Genomic DNA, 20,087 nt, shown 5'->3' with positions numbered 1-20,087 from the left:
AATGTTCTTCACATTAAGAACGCTTGTTCTTTTAAGAACTGTTCACTGAAAGGCTCTTTGGGGAACCCAAAATGGTTCTTCTATGGCATCTTTGTGAAAACGGCCTTTTGGAACCTTTAATTTTAAGAATGTGTAGAATGGAAAGATTCCATGGATGTTAAAGGTTCTTCACGGAACCATCAATGCTAATCAAGCACCTTTGTTTTTAAGAGAGAAACTGAACTTTAACATTTAAGTGTAATTAGACCAAAGATATCTATGATATTTCATCTCCTGCTACATTAATAACCAGCTCACTAATTCAAAGAGAGAAAGAGGACGGGTGTTGCATTCTGTTCTGTCTGCTTTCCTTCCAGGAAACACATCCTGTAGCTGGAGTAACGTGTTTGTCACCGACCGAGAGAGAGAGAGAAAACTTATTCCCAAGCACTACTACCCTCTCATCAGTCCTTCTGAGCTTTTCAGGGATAAAGCACACACGTGCTCACACGTAAACATGGGAAACTGGTTAAGACGAGTAATCTGAGATAAACGAGCGAGGAAAGAGTGTGGGAAAGAACGAAGAACAGAGACCGCATCACGCAGACATTCCTCAGCAGGGAGACGAGGAGAAAAAAAACAGCCAGCGCACATCTGGAGGAGAAAGGGGGAGGAACGGACGGGCAGAGAGCAGCAGAAGAACGGAGCGATTTAACGAAAGCGTGTGTGTTTATGTGATGGCCTTGGAGGACCAGTGTCCAGCCTTACGAGCAGCAGTGACCCCCGACTCTGAGGAAGAGGGTTAGAGACTCCTGTCAAGACTCAAGAATGAGTGGCGATGTCCTCTAGCTAACCTTTCACAGCGTTCATGCCGCTCTGCGTTTCTGCGTAGCGTGCCTGTGGACGTTTCAGGATTTCGGGCACTCCAGTGGGGTGTATGGCCGTGCGCAGGCTGGTGGTGGTGGCGGCGGCAGTGGCCCTGCTTTCTCTGGTGCTCAACAACTGGACGACTTTCAGCTCCAGCTGGGTGCTGCAGGTGCTGGAGGACGGCCGGCGGCGGAGCGTGGGGCTCTGGAGAGCATGTGCACACGAGGACACACATGCTCACGAGCCCACAGCCTGCCAGAGACTCAGCTGGGGCTCGGAGCTCGCGGGGTATCAGGAGTCACGCAGCACTGTCAAACGTGAGTCTCCGGCGAATACATGCTAATACATGCCTCTGCAGTAAACTAATTTCTGCACATTTTAATGCACTGATACCCTTTATTTAACAGAGAAAAATAACACTTTTATCAAAATACATTTTTAACAGATCATTAGGTAATGTGCAATCAAACATAAATATTGCTAAACATAAAAGTCTAGAATTTTAGAGCTAAGCATGATTTTGTCAGCATAATATCTAAGCATGTCTTATTGAAAGTTATAGTGATGTAGAAAAGCAATGAAAATATGACTAACAATTACATAATGTTTAGTACAAATACACTGAAATATTTAGAAATGTCATACATCTCTGATTAATGTATTTTTATACAGTGGTGTGAAAAAGTGTTGGCCCCCTTTTGCATGTTTGTCACACTTTAATGTTTCAGATTATCAAACAAATTTAAATATTAACCAAAGATAACACAAGTAAACACAACATGCAGTTTTTGAATGAAGTTTTTTATTATGAAGGGAAAACAAAATCCAAACCCACATGGCCCTGTGTGAAAAAGTGCTTGCCCCCTAAACCTAATAACTGGTTGGGCCACCCTTAGCAGCAACAACTGCAATCAAGCGTTTGTGATAACTTGCGTTGAGTCTGTTACAGCGCTGTGGAGGAATTTTGGCCCACTCATCTTGGCAGAATTGTTGTAATTCAGCCACATTGGAGGGTTTTCGAGCATGAACTGCCTTTTTAAGGTCATGCCACAGCATCTCAATAGGATTCAGGTCAGGACTTTGACTAGGCCACTCCAAAGTCTTCATTTTGTTTTTCTTCAGCCATTCAGAGGTGGATTTGCTGGTGTGTTTTGGATCATTGTCCTGCTGCAGAACCCAAGTTCGCTTCAGCTTGAGGTCACGAACAGATGGCCGGACATTGTCCTTCAGGATTTTTGGTAGACAGCTGAATTCATGGTTCCATTTATCACAGCAAGTCTTCCAGGTCCTGAAGCAGCAAAACAGCCCCAGACCATCACACTACCACCACCATATTTTACTGTCGGTATGATGTTCTTTTTCTAAAATGCTGTGTTACTTTTATGCCAGATGTAATGGGGCACACACCTTACAAAAAGTTAAACTTTTGTCTCGTCAGTCCACAGAGTATTTTCCCAAAAGTCTTGGGGATCATCAAGATATTTTCTGGCAAAACTGAGACGAGCCTTTATGTTCTTTTTGCTCAGCAGCGTTTTTCGTCTTGGATCTCTGCCATGCAGGCCGTTTTTGCCCAGTCTCTTTCTTATAGTGGAGTCATGAACACTGATCCTTAACTGAGGCAAGTGAGGCCTGCAGTTCTTTAGATTTTGTGGTGGGGTCTTTTGTGACCTCTTGGATGAGTCGTCGCTGCGCTCTTGGGGTAATTTTGGTCGGCCGGCCACTCCTGGGAAGGTTCACCACTGTTCCATGTTTTCTCCATTTGTGGATAATGGCTCTCACTGTGGTTTGCTGGAGTCCCAAAGCTTTAGAAATGGCTTTATAACCTTTTCCAGACTGATAGATCTCAATTACTTACTTTCTCATTTGTTCCTGAATTTCTTTGGATCTCAACATTATGTGTAGCTTGAGGATATTTTGGTCTACTTCACTTTGTCAGGCAGGTCCTATTTAAGTGATTTCTTGATTGTGAACAGGTGTGGCAGTTATCAGTAACCCAGGTGGCTAGAGAAACTGAACTCAGGTGTGATAAACCACAGTTATGTTTTAACGGGGGGGGGGGGGGGGGGGGGGGGTGAACACTTTCACACCACTGTATATGTTTTGATGTTACACACACATGTAATAATAAAAATAAAAGTATATAAATAATAATATTTAAATAAAATATAAAATATCTATAATATATGAAATGTAATAAAAAAGGAATATATATATATATATATATATATATATATATATATATATATCCATATTGCAATTTAATATATATATATATATATATATATATATATATATATATATATATATATATATATATATATACACACACTTTCATATATTTTAGATTCATTACATGTAAAGTAAAACATTCCAAAAGTTTTTTTTTGTTTTAATTTTGATGATTAGAGCTTACAGCTCATGAAAGTCAAACATCAGTATCTCAAAATATTAGAATATTTACATTTGAGTTTCAATTAATGACCATCCCTACAGTATAAATTCCAGGTATCTCTTGTTCTTTGAAACCACAATAATGGAGAAAACTCCTGACTTGGCAATGATCCAGAAGACGAACATTGATGCCCTCCACAAAGAGGGTAAGTCACAGAGGGTCATTACTGAAAGATGTAGCTGTTTACAGAGTGCTGTATCAAAGCATATTAAATGCAAAGTTGACTGGAAGGAAGAATTTGGGTAGGAAAAGGTGCACAAGCAACAGGGATGACCGCAAGCTTGAGAATACTGTCAAGCAAAGCTGATTCAGACACTTGTGAGAGCTTCACAAGGAGTGGACTGAAGTTGGAGTCAGTGCATCAAGAGTCTCCACGCTCAGACGTCTTCAGGAAAAGGGCTACCAAGCCACTTCTGAACCAGAGACAACGTCAGAAGCATCTTACCTGGGCTGTGGAGAAAAAGAACTGGTCTGTTGCTCAGTGGTCCAAAGTCCTCTTTTCAGATGAAAGTAAATTTTGCATTTTATTTGGAAATCAAGGTCCCAGAGTCTGGAGGAATAGTGGAGAGGCACAGAATCCATGTTGCTTGAAGTCCAGTGTGAAGTTTCCACAGTCAGTGATGATTTGGGCTGCCATGTCATCTGCTGGTGTTGGTCCACTGTGTTTTCTGAAGTCCACAGTCAACGCAGCCATCTACCAGGAAATTTCATGCTTCACGCTTCCTTCTTCCTCAGCTTTATGGAGATTCTGATTTCATTTTCCAGCAGGACTTGGCACCTGCCCACACTGCCAAATGTACCAAAAGCTGGTTCAATGGCCATGGTGTTACTGTGCTTGATTGGCCAGCAAACTCGCCTGACCTGAACCCCGATAGAGAATCTATGGGATATTGTCAAGAGGAAGATGAGAGACACCTGACCCAACAATGCAGATGACCTGAAGGTCGCTATCAAAGCAATCTGGGCTTCCATTACACCTGAGCAGTGCCACAGGCTGATTGCCTCTATGCCACACCGCATTGATGCAGTAATTCATACAAAAGGAGGCCCAACCAAGTATTGAATGCATAGAAATGAACATACTTTTCAGAAGCCTGACATTTCTGTTTAAAATATCCTTTTTTTTTTTTAGATGTACCTGTGTGTGTGTATATATATATATATATATATATATATATATATATATATATATATATATATATATATATATATATATATATATATATATATAAATAAATATAAAACTATAATAAACTAATATTTTATTATTTTTTATAATATACTATAATATAATATTACATTTGATTATTTTGTCTTAATTTAGAAATTGCTTTATTGCATTTTATTTAATGTATTTCTCTTTCTGGCAATTTTGCTTCATTAAAAATATATAATTAAATTAATTCATTAAAAGGAGCAGAAATCTGTCAAGCTTAAGATCATTGCAGGAATCTATGATTACTCAACAAGACAGTTTGCTAAAAAGTGTCAAAATGTTTAGCAATTTCAATGAACTGCTTTCATATGAATTGGCAGCCATAAACTCTTATATACAATATTTATTTCTTTAAATCTGAGTTCTAGATGTCTAGAGGTCATTTTTTATTTAATTTGACTCATATCAACTTGATGTCTGGCTAGTATTAAACCATGGCAACTATCACTGGATGAACATGCAAGCAGAGATTTGCTGGCCTGTATCATGCAGCTTGGCACGTCTGTCCATCTATCCTGATTTAGAAATAGGAAACGGATAGACACAGTGAAGGATTGTCTTTCAGGAAGTGACACCCACATTGGCACAGTTGTGTCTTATGGCCATCTGCAGCTGGATCTTCCTTACAATGATTCAGATCCTCTACCTACACACACACACACACCTCTGCTCACACATGTATATGTGAATCAAATGAGTCACTGAATCATTTATGAATCATTTGAGCATTCATATTTCTGTTTTTCTGATTGCAGTTCAGTTTGACATGATGCGGGCATGTAACCTGATGGCTACGGTGGCTCTGACCGTGGGACAGCTAATCTTCCTGTTTGGGTTACTGGAGATAAGCCACATTACCCAGGATTCTCAGTGGTGGGAGGAAGCCATCGCTGCCCTGTTCCAGTTAGCCAGTGAGTGTTCAAACCCGCTTCTACAGTCGCTAACAAACACTAACAGCCCCTTTGAGGAGCGTCAAGAAGCCTGACACAAACACCACACACCCACCTTCAAACAACACATTAATTCTTCAATATCAAGCCGTCTGTCCTCAGAGATACAGTCTCTATTGTCCTGTGTTTGTTGTTCTGCATTTTGGGAAAGGAAAGATGGAGCTTTGAGGATCTGTAACAGAACAAACATCAACAAAGCACAGCGGCCTAAAGCTACACACAATTCAACAGGAAACAACAGAGTCCTGGCCAGAGGCCCGCTCACAAATTAAATCCGCTCCCATTTGGGACATAAGCAGGGCTGCCTCTTCAAAACTCACTGTTGACGTCCCATGAAAGTGTGCTGGCTGTGATGTTATCTCGTTTTATTGTGTGTGCTTGCTGCATAACTATACTGTTTGCATAGATGTTTAAATGCTAACTTGCATACTCACATAAACACATGCTCGTTGATGGACTATTAGTGAATGGACAATTGGTGTGGTAGTTATTATAGAAAGACCCAGAACATCCTAGCAACACCCTAGTAACTGCCCAGAACACCCTAGCAATGACCTAAAACACCTTACCAACCACTTAGAACATTCTAACAACTAGGGCTGGGCGATATACCGGTAGGCACGATTAATCGGTAGAAATTTGTCAACCAGTAGAGATATTGAACCATCGTCTTTAACGTGTGGTCATGAAAATGTATTGTGTGCACAAATTTTAAGTATTCTTTTTGCGGTTTAAAAACAAATAATTTTAAGCCTTTTAAATGCAAACAAAAGAGCTATATGCATGTGCAGTCTGTGAGACTGTTTCTGAGTGCTGTCTGCACTCAGACCCCCCCCCCCCCCAATTCTCCTTTGCATTTTATATAGGGTTGCCATCCATTCCATATAATACGGAATCGTCCCGTATTTGCAGGCATATGCCATATGACCACCGAGACCATACAAATAACAAATGAATTATTCTTTTTCCAAATCATTGTTTGAATTGCGAACGTAGTCCCTCAAGGAAGGCTTTAAGACCCCCCAAAGCTGCATTAGCCCAGGGCCCCGCAAAGGTTTAACTGGTGGTGACAAGAATTATGAAAATTCTTTGATATCATAAAAACCTTATTAAAAGTAAACTAACTATATTGTGATATATATCGTTATCGTGAAAACAAATGACTCATATCGTGATATAAGATTTTAGTCATATCGCCCACCCCTACTAACAACACCCTAGCTATGTCCTACCAACCACCTACAAAACCCTAGCAACCATCAAACGATGCTATTACAACCACTGAAAACACCCCAGCAACCACCCAGAACACCCCAGCGTGTTGGAAGCACTCATGTTTTATTCATTCACTTTGATCACAGCGGTTGTTTTCTTAACCTCAGGTCATTTTTTATAGACACTCTGATCATTTCCTGCGTAAGATAATGAGTTCTAGATAATCTTGTTTTAGAAAAATTATTTTCAGTTTCAGCAAAGCCGTCCATGGCTGTGTTTGTGCTACGATGGTGGTCTGTTACTTCTGAAGTATATCAGTCCAGCTAATAGAGCACAATGTGTGTGTTGTTTTAAGTGTGACAATAGTTATATTTAGCTACCGGGGGTCCAGAGCACCAGCAGCAGCCGCGCAGCTCCAGAGAGCGACAGTCAGGCGCCAGGATATCCCTGCTCAGAACGAGGAAGTGTCTGTAACTACCTGTTATGCAAACCCAGAGCCGCAGAGGAAAGACGGGGAGGGGGAGTGTGACAGTATGGAGGGGGCGAATGAGTGTCAGAGTTATTAGACACGGACTTCAACGGGAATTGATGATATTTTAAGAAGCGCAGAGCAATAGGGAAGAAAGAGATGTGGATGTATGGGACGCCACAGAGAAGCATGTTTCATCAGGATGGGTCTAGAATCTCCCACAGTGTGTGTGTGTGTGTGTGTGTGTGATGGGTGGAGGAAACAAGTGTTCTGATTAACTGTCCCCGCAATACTGCGTCTGTTTACACAATATCTAGGGACAGACTATGTCTGACAAAATGAAAACAATTATGTCCTCATACTGCAATATAAATTATAAACAAGCACAAACTGCTTCCATGAAGTAAACCAATCAGATGCAGGCAATACATCAACTCCTTATAAACATCCATATGTACATCAGACTTTCCTACTATATTCTCATAGTTTAAGTGCACTGACTAGACATTCACACAATGGTGCCAATGAACAGGGACTTTCCCTCAGACACCTTAATCCCCTCACTAAAGGACACAACGATGACGGCTCAAGGCTAGTTTGTGGGCCATTTAATTTCTTTTTAAAAAGTTTTAATCTAAAGTACTTTATGTTAATTAGAGTGAAAGCTTAAAGGGATAGTTCACCCAAAAATGAAAATTCTGTCATCATTTTATCACCCTCATGTTGTTCCAAACCCGTATAAGTTCCATTCTTCTGTTGAACACAAAAGAAGATATTTTAAAGAATGTTGGTAACCTAACAGTTGCTGGTAGCCATTGACCTACAGGGTATTTTTTCTATACTATGGAAGTCAAATGGCATTTCTGGGTGAAGTACCCTTTCAATAATACAATGATTAGTTTTGGATCAAAAATCAGATTAAGCCACTTGAAAAGTTGTTGTAAAAGGGAAATATACACACAGACTTGCGACTGAACATCTTGAAATCTGTATTAATGAACCGTACCACAAGTACATTATTTGGCAACTGTAAATAGCCTACTGTCTGTGAGGCTTATGAACATTTACAGATCAAAAAATAAAAATCATATATATAAGATGCAATTATTCAATTATAAATAAATAAAAGAAAAATAAAGTGTAATTACTAAATATTGATATGCAGTGTGACCTAGGGTTTAAATTGTGGATAATGAATTAAACAAAAATAAACGAGGACTTACAAATTCAAGCCTACACTGAAACTGAAATCCAACACTTGTTCACCAATTCACCGTTAAATACATACTGAATGCCCCACGACTGCACTTTTTGACTACTTGAAAGACTGAAATGCATTTCTAAAATTGGACAAGGCTTTGCATCAGGTCATTTTTCATGGGTGTTTTTTCTGTTAGACTACAAATAACTAAACAGATCTGAATCTGATTTTTTTTTTGGACAAACTAAAAAAAAAAAAAGAGATCAAGAATAAACAGTCCATGAGAAAGCAAGTCAGAGAGAGAGCAATATGTAAAGCAGAGAAAAACATCTGTTCCTGAATAAATGTAATCGAGCCTGTTGTTGTACATCATGTTCCAGTTCAACTGTACAAGTGTGTGAGTAAGAATCGTCTGATGAAACTGAATGAAACGGAGGGAAGGAAGGAAGAATGGAAGGATAGAGGAGAAAAGGAAGGAAAAGGGATGACACTGGGCCAAAAAAAGCTGCATTCAGAATAAAAACAGAACGAACGAACGCCTCGCTCGCTCTTGTTTCTGCCTAAATAAAACACACGTGTAACGCAATCTGAATCCTGTAACTTTTTCCATTTCGTTGTTCTCCTGCCCTGAATTCTTCTCACATCCTCTACGTTCTGTATTTCTGGGAATCTGCTGTTGTGTTTTCAGGCCGCAATTATTAATAACACATGTGCTTTACAGGAAGCGGGAGACGTACTACTCCTATTAGTCAACACCAGCCAAAACCAACTCGAATCAGTCAAAAGGGAAGAAGATTGAGCTATTATTATGGTCGTGATGAATTAAAGGAATGTTTCGGGTTCAGGCTCTGTGGTCAGCTATGTGACATGCTTTCAAAAACAAAACAAAAATCATTTGGTTTGTAAAAAACAAATACAAATGGTGTTTTCTAGAGAATCTTTTTTTAATGAACCAGGAAAGAGCTTCAGGTGGGTTTAAAAGCAAAATGTGCAGCTAATGATAGAAAAAAAAAAAAGTCTGATCTCACATCATCTCTCATTTTCATCACAACCAAACTTTCTTGAGAAATTACGCTTTAAAATGCTGGGTCATGACAATTTTTTTTATATTATAAAAAGGCATGGAGTAACTGTTCACAACATGCATTTCAATATTAATTTTAAAATTAAGAAAATTTTTCAAATTTTAAAAAGACAAACCCAAAATAGAGAAATTCAGGCAAATTTAGCACCCTTAAGAACTAGAAAATTATTTTAATAAAAGCCAAATTTAGGTAGAATTGGATTTGTTTTATTCTATATAATATTAATGCTGATAACTAGGACATTAAATTAACAGATATTTTACTGAATTAAAAATATATTAATAATAAAATTAATGCTGTATTTTAAAAGTTTTTAAAAGCATCACTCTATTTTCTAAATGCATGTATCCCCTAAATTTGAGATTTCTTTTAAAAAATGTATTTTCCTTAAAATATGTTCTATAAATCATCCTAGTGGACAGAAAGTTCTCCTAACTGAAGAATCAACAATCATTCAATCAATATTTTTCTTTTCTTTTTAAATTTTTTTTAATTTAATTTCTATTTTTACTTTCTTTTCTTTTTTTACCGCTTTTTATACTTATTTAACTCTTGGTCAAAAATAACAGCCCTACAAAAAAAAAAAAAAACATTTGAAAAAGATTGAATGCAAGATATGGTGATAATATAGCATAATGAGAGATGTATAACCAACACAGCACAGCACGAGAATTAAAGTTTGACGCTTTGGCTGGTTTTAATCCATCTAAGTCCCGTCTCTCTCTCTCTCTCTCTGCAGGTTTTGTGCTGGTGATCGGTCTGGTGACGTTCTACAGGATCGGCCCCAACACTCACCTGTCCTATGCCTGCTACGTTAACATTTCTGCTTGCTTGTTTGCCACGCTAGCGGCCGCCATGCTAATCTGGAATATTCTGCATCGCCGTGACGACTGCATGTCTCCGTCGGTCATCGTCATCAGCCGATCTCTGACCACACCCTTCAGGCCGCGCCTAGACAATGACTATGTAGAGTCGCCATGCTGACACACAAAGACACGTCTCACCTGAGACAAAACACAGGGTGGATATTTAGACACAAATGCACACGGAGAGGATTTCTATCATTTTAAATGAAACTGATCTCCTGGACTTCATGCTTAAGGATGAGGGCAGTGATCACGTGACTGCAAAAAGTGGATTCGGACTGAATGGAAGACTTTTGAAACTCATTTAAACACAGGAGCAGCACTGTGGATTGCGAAGAATACAACAGACAGATAAAGATCAAGCTGGATCTTGACACGTTAATGTTCATAAGTGCACTTATGAGAAAGTAGAAACACATTCGTATGCACACATATCTGTTATAGTTCTATGATACATGGAGTTTCAGATTTCAAAAGGAGTCCAGGCATTGAATATTGCTCCCGGGTCAATTGAATACAGTCCTACAGGCCAGCATGGAATCTGCACTTTTCCAATCCAATCACATTTGCCCCCAGATTCTCAATATAATGTATCCAGATGCTTTACTTTTAACCATAAATTAAAGCAGAACAACAAATATATAAAATATAAAACCGTGAAATAATGTAATGAGAATTCTGGGAAAAAATATGCTAAATTGAAACCATGCTTAATTGCTTCATTTTGTTTCAGCAAAATGTAATTTCTTTTTTTAATTGTCGAATTACTCCAAAATATTTAATGAGAACTGCAGGGAAATTTAGTTTAATTAATTACCATTAAAATTTGCTTAATTACTTCATTTTGTTTACACAAAACATCATTTTTTTTAAATTGTTGTTTTATTATTTTTTTATATATATATATATATATATATATATATATATATATATATATATATATATATATATATATATATATGACACCCAAATATGGTAAAATGTGTTAAACAGAGTCAGAGTGTTATCAAATTATTCCAAAATATTAAATTTATGCATATGTGAAGGGAACGAGATGGAAATCTGGAGGTGCAGATTCTATGCGCGTCTGGTCATTTGGTACCATTGGACTTCTGCATGTGCATTCATCCGACAACTGACATCTGATATTACATAATCTACAAGATGCCAATGAGGAAACTCTGTATAGTCACCAATACGAAGGAAATGATCTGAAAGTGATTGACTGGAACTATATCAGTTCATTAAACAATAGACTTTAATATTTGCTAACCTGTGCCTGTGGTACCCATATACGAGTATAATATAGAGCTATATTAAGTATATTATTAAAATTTCACATTTCACCCTGAGTGGGACTGGTGTAATATTAAAGAAATAAACAAAGCCATTCAACACTCAAAGGGGATTTTCTGGGTTTGACTTTGTATGTGTGTGAGAGAGATCGGTGAGCACAGAAGAGAGTCAAGGACAGTCTGAATGAGAGGAAATGAACGGAGACACACATTATACTCCACTGTGACCCCTGATTCCAGACTGACACTTGAACGACGATAACATGAGAGTAATTCATTTCATTACATGCACAGAAACTATTGGCACAAATAAGGGATAGCTCACCCGAAAAGGGTCAAAGAATCATAAAAAAAGTATTCCACAAAAGTATGAACTGTTTTCAACATGATTATTCTACGAAATGTTTCTTGAGCAGCAAATCAGCATATTAGAATGATTTCTGAAGGATCATGTGACACTGAAGACTGGAGTAAGACTGATGCTGAAAATACAGCTTTGCATCACAGGAAATTACATTTTAAAATATATTTAACCAGTTATTTTAAGTTACACAGATTTGGAATTAAAGGAAATCTTTTGGGTGCACTAATCACCTTAAAAGGTGAAAGGTTAAAGGTCATATAAACATATCCAACAGTCCGTGCCGCAGACAAACCCTACAGGGATCCGTCACAGTTCTTGAGAATGTGATTGTTAAAGATAGGCATCAATAGATTACTCAACTCATGCTCTTTTCCTCTTCTCGCCGTTTCATCTGTTGCTAAAATGAACTAAAACAATACAGCAGGAATGTACAGTACACACACCCCGTACAGTCATGGAAATCTGTGTCTTTTACGGTAGTGCTCTCATACACTCCGGTGTCTTTTGGGAAGCCGCTACACACACCTACATATAAACATCAGTAACCTTACAAGCACGCAAAGTACAATTAGAATTCCCATTATAAACATGAAACGCACACACACCCTTCCCAAAAGCCGCTTCTGTATATTTCATTCGAACAGGGAGCCGGCAGTGTGTGTGCGCGACTGTTTAGATCACAGTATCCTCTCTGGAAATATGACAGGAAAAGCATTTTGTTTCTGAAATCAATGACAGCACTCATACAATATAAACATCCGGCTCAACAGCCATTACCTTATTTATCAGTGGGAAATCATATTTATGATGAAGACCTTTTTACATAGAATCTCCCTTTTCGCTGGAATGGATGGTAAATGGTAATCATGCCATCTCGCACGTCCTCCACATACACCCAGACCGCAGGCAGCCAGAACACAAAGAGTGTTTCACTCACTCACAGTGACTCGGTCGAACACAAGGGGAATACCAGTGTTTTAAATCCTGGTAAGCTGCCTAACTAGGAAGCACTTTTAGTTGTGATTAACCAATAAATTCACCAAGGCATTCATTGAACAGTATTGCATTTTGAGATGACCAGTACAGTGCTGTAATTGTTAACTAAAACAAAAATTATAAACATTTTTAAAATAATATACAAATATATAAATAAAATATAATTATTAGATAAAAAACAGAAAACTTAGAAAATGAGAAATGTTGCATGGCAACTAACTGATAAGTTTAAGCTTAAGTACTCATATTACTAAAACTGAAATAAAAATGAAAAACTAATATAGAAAATAATAAAAATGAAACAAGCCCCCCCTGAAAATATAGAAATAAATGATAATTTACAATATTAATAAATACTATAAAATTATACAAATAATACTAAAACAGCACTAGATAAGCAACAGCTAATTAGCTTTCTATGCGAACATTTTAAAATATTTTTATGAATTTTAACATTATTTATATACTATTATAGTTTTTATTTTGAATGAGCTTTTATTTTTCTATTTTCTATTTTCATTAGAGTTTTAGTAATTTTGTTGTGCTTTTGTGATTTTTTTTAATATTACTATTTGTTTTTACTAATTTTAGTATTTTAACCTTAAAAATATTTTATTTCAGTTAGCAGCCAAGGTAGAATTTCTCATTTCTAAGTTTTTTAATTTCAGGTTTTTTATATTTTATTTCAACTTAATATCAATGAACTATTTTTAATAGTTTTAGTTAACAATAACACCATTTTTGAGTAATCAGCAATCGATCATCCTGCTCTATATATATCAGTATCAATCACTACGATAGTTTTTTGCCCATTAGATTCATGCTCAAGCAAAGCACAGAAAATAAGTGTTGACATCTGAAGGGGCCATTCACACAGAACACATTTTCACTTGTAAAAACTACTTTAAAGCTGACCCGGTGCCATCATATACAAGATGCTGAAAAAGCAGCAAGACACAGCAGAATGGTCAAAGACAACTGTCTCGTGCATGTTCAGATAGAAACCAATCTGATTTCGGACTTTTTTTTTGGTTGACAACGGTAAACTTTCGTCAGCGTTCATTCGATTGGACATTGGAAAAAGTTTTATATTTTTTCAACTTAAGGAGCTCAGAGTGCTCCTCCAAAAACAAAACTAAAACGCGGAGCACATAAACAGCGTGCAAAATGCTCACTGCCAACAGAAAACAATTTAAAAAAGGCGCCTCTCACTGCAAAAAACGTGTTCTGTCTAATTACACATTCACTTATAATGAACCTCATCGCTCTGGTGTTTGTGTGTGTACCTCTTGATGAGTTTGATGGCTTTAAATGCTTCGTCCATGTCCCCTATAGTGAGGTAGAAGCTGAAGTTCAGCATGGCGTCTCGGGTCTGTTTCTCGCAGCTCTCTAACCCCACAAAGTCTCGGAGGGCTCGCCGTACCACCATCTGAGGGGACGAAGGCACCTGGGATGCGGCGGAGGGAGTCAAGACCACCTGATCTCCAGCCTCACTCAGCTGAGAGAACAGAGAGAAACATTTTTTAAAGATGCACCTTTATCAAAACGCAGACTCTTTGTAGATTATTGAAACATTCAAAAATATGAATGAAAAGAGGAAGAGTGATGTGTGATGATTCTTCTCCCAAATGACCGCTGGGTAGTTGTGAGGGTACTCACATCAGGGAGAACGAGGCCTCCCCTCCGAAATAAGAGCTTAGCAGTGGCAGAACAGTAAGAATAGAATCAGAATGAGAAAAATAAAACAATGCATTCAGAAAAAATAAAGTAAAAGGGTGAGAAATAAAGATGCATAAAGAATGATCAGAAAAGCATGGAGAAAGGGGAATGAAGGGTGTCTGTATCTTGTGTCTGTACCTTGCAAATATAATAGTAATACGGTGTTTCTAAAGCCAGTAGAGAGAGCAGCGAAGCAGGTTTAGGGTGTGAGTCCTGCAGGAGGAAGCCGTGTTCCTGTGTCACAAAGAACGTCACCACCAACACATCCTCCTGCCAGGAAAGACAAAAACCTTTTTATACACTTTAACTCAATTCATGTATTCGGGTCTATTTTGAACTGGAAGAGATACATAAAAATGTCAAAAATAAAATGCATAGTTTTTAGTATGGAAACCACTCTGAGGCAAGACTATAAAAATAAACATCATTCCATTTTTTCTGATTTTTAAAGACTTTTTTTTTTTTATAGAGACAATTTAATCAAAATGTTATATTTTTTGCATTTGTCTGTTCTGAACCAGGTATAAACTGATTTTAAAAATATTTTAAAGAGAAAACAACAACGAAAAAAAAACATGATGCAGAAGGGTCTTTTTTCAGTATTTGAGTCAAATTTGTCTCGCAAGTCCTTTTATTTTTAAATTATGTAGCCACTTTTCAATATCTCACATACACTCTTGGGACTGAAATTTGTTAAAAACAAAAAATACAAAAGTTAGAGAAGCTTAAGTTTACACTGCACTAAACCTTTCGTTATTTTATACAAAATAGGTAATAACTAATACTATAAAACAAAAATCAAGTTTGAGTAAAAAAATAATAAAGATATAAGCTGAATCAAGTTTGAATAAACTGCTCCAGATTTGAGGTTGACATCACAAAAAAGGAGATTTTATTTGGGCACTAAACCAAAAAAAAAAAAAAAAAAACGGGTGATAGATTGTGTTTAAGCTTTTAAACCATAACTATTTCTTTTTTTTTTTTTTATAAAAATATATGAAAAATATATCAAATAAAATAAATATTAAAAAACAAATTAATTTCATATTCATTAGGTTGTGTTTTACCTTTTCTATTTGTGATTGGCTGCTGCTGTGGAGGTCAGAGTTCATGGGAACTGTTTCACATACAAACAGACGTGACTCGTTCTCGTCCCAGAACTGAGAAACTGGGCAGCGAGCGGCCAACTCCCCCTCACATCGAATTCTTAAATTCAAATACAATTTTTCTCAAAGCACGTCCATTTATCTTTATCTGTGTTCCTGTGAGACCACACAAACATAGGCACCTTTGACTGTCCTCAGACTGTGTGAGACTGCTCTCTGACCTCCCTGTGAAGAAGTCGAAGTAAGACAGCGTGTCCAGCTCGATGTCATAGAAATACACTTTGTTATCCGGCCGCCCGTTCACCTACAATGCACAAAAGACATTTATCTGTCATATCTGATATATATATATATCTGATTAATGTTGATAAAGCTTATATAACATATATATTATTTTTACTGTTTTGTTATATTTTGTAATGCCTTATAATTTTCTTCTTTTCAGTAAATATTTGTAACAAATAAGGCATCCAAATCATAATTTGCAAGTCATAATTGGGTTTTTCATGACCATTTTCCTCCTGCTGCATTCCTGCAGTTCAGTTTTAATATTTTATCTTGGTCGAAAAGGAAAGAGGCTTTTGCATTATGAACATTACCATGCATCAAACTTGTATTTCAAAAGAGCAAAATTCCTTTTAAAAACTGTCTTTTTTTTGTACCTGTGTAATAAGGATGCTCAACTGACTTCCGCTGGCGTTGCATTTGACTGATCTCAGAGCGCCCAGGTCAGGAATGAGCTCAGAGAGGTTCTTCATGACACCCATGGCTTTGGCCTCCCTGTGCACACAAACACACATGCATTATACACACATATACATTTACACACGTTTGAGTAGATTAGTGTGTTTACCTGCGCGTGAGGTCAAAGACTCTGACGTGACACGTATCTGTTCCCACAGCCAGGTAAGATCCACACACAGTCAGCAGTGTCGGGTTTCCTTCCGCTTCAGAAAACACCAACAACTGCTTCACAGTGCCCTGGACATTCACACACACACAAAAAAAACATAGACTTATAAAACACAAACTTGAAAATGGAAACAGTCACTGTGTAAAATGTGTATTTTGATGTGTTAAAGAATGTGGGTGTGTGTAGAGTTTGTGCATGTGTGTACCTGCGGCGTGCGGATCTGGACGCGGTTTGGTTCGACGGTATAAATGTTTTCTTCATGTACCCCAAGAACAGGAGACTCACACTGGAAAGAACCTGATGATAAAAACAACAAATTGAATCAGAAATGACTCTGTGTCTCTTATATGCCATGACATATAAGTAGGTTCTGATTGTGTGTGGTCCTGATAATGTGTTGTCTGGAAATATCACATGTGTTTATGGTACCTGTGCTGTGTAGGGTTTGTCCTGATGGCTCGTACACAGTGATATATTTCCCGTTCCACACCGCGACCATATCCTGTACAAACAGATACGAAAATAACGTAGAAAAATGTACAATTTTTATTCATTTTACAATATTAATAAATATATACATTTTATTGCAGATTTAAAATTATATTTTATAATTACATTATAAATATTAATTAATTTATTACTTATTTAATTTTGCTAAATTAAAAAAACATGTATTTAATCTTTTAAAATGTTAGAGAAAAAAATTAACTGTGGCAAAATATATAGCAAAATGTTGTTATGAAATATTATAAAATAAAATATGTGTGTGTGTAATATTTCTCACATTTTATTTAATCACATTTTTCACAGTGATTAAATAATAAAATTATTTATTGTTATTATTATTATTACATAACATATATTTAAATAAATAATACATCATTTATGATTTTGTAAATAATATTGCACAATTGGACATTTTTAATAATAATATTAATCAGTTTTAACATTGCTCTTCTTTTCTGTAAAAGTTGTTAAATTCTACTGGTTCTGGTCATGTGGCAATAAAAAAATATTGTGTCTACATTCATCATGTGTTGTGAACAATGATGCTGTCTTGTGGGTTTATGGTAAAATCATTGCAGTACATTTTCAGAATGAGGTGGAACATGAAAAAGACTGTATTAAATGCTGCTGTGTGAATGTGCCCCATTAAATGCATCTTACCTTGGTGACTTGCACGGCTCTGATGTGTGTGTCTGTGTGGAAGGTGATGTGTGTGTTGGTGTTGAAGTTGGCCAGGCTGAGCTGTGCTGGTGTGAGCTGCACTGCTGCCATCTGTTGGCTGTAATGAGAACACATCACATGCTCTGACAGGATCACCACACAGCTGCTGCTGCTGCTGCAGACGGCCAACAGATGAGAGCTCGAACCCCACTGCAGACAGACACGGGGAGACAGACTTCAACAAACTGAAGCAAGATTCAGAATTATTGTCTGTGGTATCCAATAGCATGTCACACATGATGTTGTAAATATCCCTAAATATCTAAAGCCACTGCTCACTTGTAGCTGTGAGATGTTTCCTTCCACCTCTGCTGGTGTTTGGAGTTTCCAGTGTATTTTCGTGTCTCCTTTCTGATCACTCACTGTGACCATGTGCCACAGAGCAACACGACCTCTGCTGGTACCCGCTGCAAGAACTTCTGCAGATGAAAACACAAAGATCCAGATTACTTCTGAACAAAATCACACTTGTAAAATCACTTTACGCAGATGCCTTTATATAAAATGACCTAAACTGTATTCAAGATATACATTTCATCAATACGTGCATTGCTCTGGGAATCAAACCTATTAGCGCTTTTGTCTTTTTGATAAGAATTTGCTAAATGAGAGACAGGAAAGATAACAATGTTAAAAAAGATTTCTGTTTCAAATAAATGCTATTCTTTTGAACAACGAAAGATCCTGAAAAAATGTGTTATCATAGTTCCCACAAAAATATAAAGCAGCACAACTTTGAGAATCATCAGAAATGTTTCTTAAGCAGCAAATCAGTATATTAGAATGCAGGAATAACTGTTTTAAAATTTTAAAGTCTTGGTAAGCATAAAAGACTTCTTTCAAAAACAAAAAATAGTAGTGATTCCAAATGGTAGTGTTGTAAATCGATTTCAAACTAAAAACAATACAGAAACTCAGGGAGTATTTGTGTAAGTGTGTACATTGCTCAGAGTTGCACAGACTTGTAACAGTGTAAATCTTACGTTTCGAAGTGCAAAAGGAAACACAGTTGAGCAGTTCTCCTTTCTCAAAGCCCAGAGACTCATCCAGCGTCAGAGCGTAATGATCATCCAGCTCCACATCCCACAACCTACACAAACACAAACACACACCACCATCAAAACACATGCAACATCTCAGGGCAAGATCTTGCAGAGAAACTACACAACACTTTTATATACAAGGTTTAAAATAACACTCACTCAGACACACACACACACACACAGAGGACTAAAATGTGTTGTTAACCTAATGTGTTGTTCTCCTGATGCTGTGATGAGCAAACCGTTTTCTGTCCACACAATGTCTGCGTGCTGCCCACCTCTGCCACTGAGCTTCACCTGTACGCAAACCAGAGTTATTAGTTAACTAAAACTTAACCATAAAACCATATCTTTTTTGTTACTTGAAATAATAATAATAAATGTTAACTAAAATAAAATAGTTTTTAAAATTATTTTATTTCAGCTAGTTGCCAAGGCAAAATTTCCTATTTTCATTGAGTGTAACTAGGTGTACTAAAATAACTAAAACTGAAATTAAATTCATAAAAACTATATAGACATGTGAAAAAAAAACTAATAAAAAATTACAAAAACACAACACATTTTCCCCCATTTGTATGTGAATGGCAAGAAATTGTGAATGATGTGGACAGTATGGAAGTGCTGACCCTTTCCTTAAGACAACAGTCTCTTTTTTCTCTCTCTCTCCTCTTTCTCCTGGATGAGACCAAGTATAAAAGCAATGTATAGTAATATGTTATGCAATTTATATGAGTTTGAAGCCCCCCCCCCCCCCCCCCCCCCCCCCAAAAAAAAAACCCCAAGGACTCGTAGACCATTTTTGACTCTTAATCAATAAACTGTGTCAGATATGTAACTCTTAACATAACTTTGTATGGCATAATCTGATCGAAATCTAAATACTCATGAATGCAGAACAAGTTGTATTTGGTGACCGTTGTATGTCTATGTCTGTTATGTGTATATGTTGTTCTTTGGAAGACAACAATAAACAAAAAAACAACAACATTACTAAATTTCTTAATGTGATAACTATACAGACATTAAAAAACAAAATATTTTAAAGGCAAAAACACACAACAGAATTGCTAAAACTTTAACTAAAATTAAAATGAAATTAAAAGATAGATTGTCTGGTTTTT

General features: G+C 36.9%; 2 protein-coding genes across 3 annotated transcripts in view; one reads left to right on the top strand and one right to left on the bottom strand.

Annotated features, from left to right (window-relative positions):
• LOC306863637 (intraflagellar transport protein 140 homolog) overlaps positions 1 to 20,087 on the bottom strand; it is a 31,935-nt gene that overhangs the window by 9,178 nt on the left and 2,670 nt on the right. The window contains exons 7-19 of one of the 2 annotated variants that reach the window (XM_079407127.1): positions 19,169 to 19,260; positions 18,904 to 19,010; positions 18,200 to 18,339; positions 17,861 to 18,070; positions 17,123 to 17,195; positions 16,899 to 16,990; positions 16,634 to 16,761; positions 16,443 to 16,560; positions 15,963 to 16,084; positions 15,742 to 15,880; positions 14,813 to 14,944; positions 14,615 to 14,650; positions 14,242 to 14,453 (exon numbers count right to left, since the gene is read on the bottom strand). In XM_079407127.1, coding sequence (XP_079263253.1) covers positions 14,242 to 14,453; positions 14,615 to 14,650; positions 14,813 to 14,944; positions 15,742 to 15,880; positions 15,963 to 16,084; positions 16,443 to 16,560; positions 16,634 to 16,761; positions 16,899 to 16,990; positions 17,123 to 17,195; positions 17,861 to 18,070; positions 18,200 to 18,339; positions 18,904 to 19,010; positions 19,169 to 19,260 — 1,601 coding nt within the window. The remainder of the gene's footprint in view (positions 1 to 14,241; positions 14,454 to 14,614; positions 14,651 to 14,812; positions 14,945 to 15,741; positions 15,881 to 15,962; positions 16,085 to 16,442; positions 16,561 to 16,633; positions 16,762 to 16,898; positions 16,991 to 17,122; positions 17,196 to 17,860; positions 18,071 to 18,199; positions 18,340 to 18,903; positions 19,011 to 19,168; positions 19,261 to 20,087) is intronic. The other variant, XM_079407128.1, reaches the window with a different exon arrangement.
• tmem204 (transmembrane protein 204) lies at positions 625 to 10,929 on the top strand. Its single transcript, XM_079407129.1, has 3 exons — positions 625 to 1,163; positions 5,270 to 5,425; positions 10,174 to 10,929. The coding sequence occupies exons 1-3, from the start codon at positions 917 to 919 to the stop codon at positions 10,416 to 10,418; spliced, it is 648 nt and encodes a 215-aa protein (XP_079263255.1). The 5' UTR covers positions 625 to 916; the 3' UTR covers positions 10,419 to 10,929.

The sequence above is a fragment of the Barbus barbus genome, assembly GCF_936440315.1.
Source record: "Barbus barbus genome assembly, chromosome: 44".
NCBI lineage: Eukaryota > Metazoa > Chordata > Actinopteri > Cypriniformes > Cyprinidae > Barbus > Barbus barbus.
Note: the sequence above shows the minus strand (reverse complement) of the source record. Positions and strands in the feature narration are given on the sequence as shown.

Excerpts from the sequence above, each read along its gene's own strand:
- tmem204 (XM_079407129.1), top strand. The coding sequence starts at position 917 with ATGGCCGTGCGCAGGCTGGTGGTGGTGGCGGCGGCAGTGGCCCTGCTT. Across the intron at positions 1,164-5,269 it reads GTCACGCAGCACTGTCAAAC|TTCAGTTTGACATGATGCGG; the intron begins GTGAGTCTCCGG and ends TTCTGATTGCAG. Across the intron at positions 5,426-10,173 it reads TGCCCTGTTCCAGTTAGCCA|GTTTTGTGCTGGTGATCGGT; the intron begins GTGAGTGTTCAA and ends CTCTCTCTGCAG.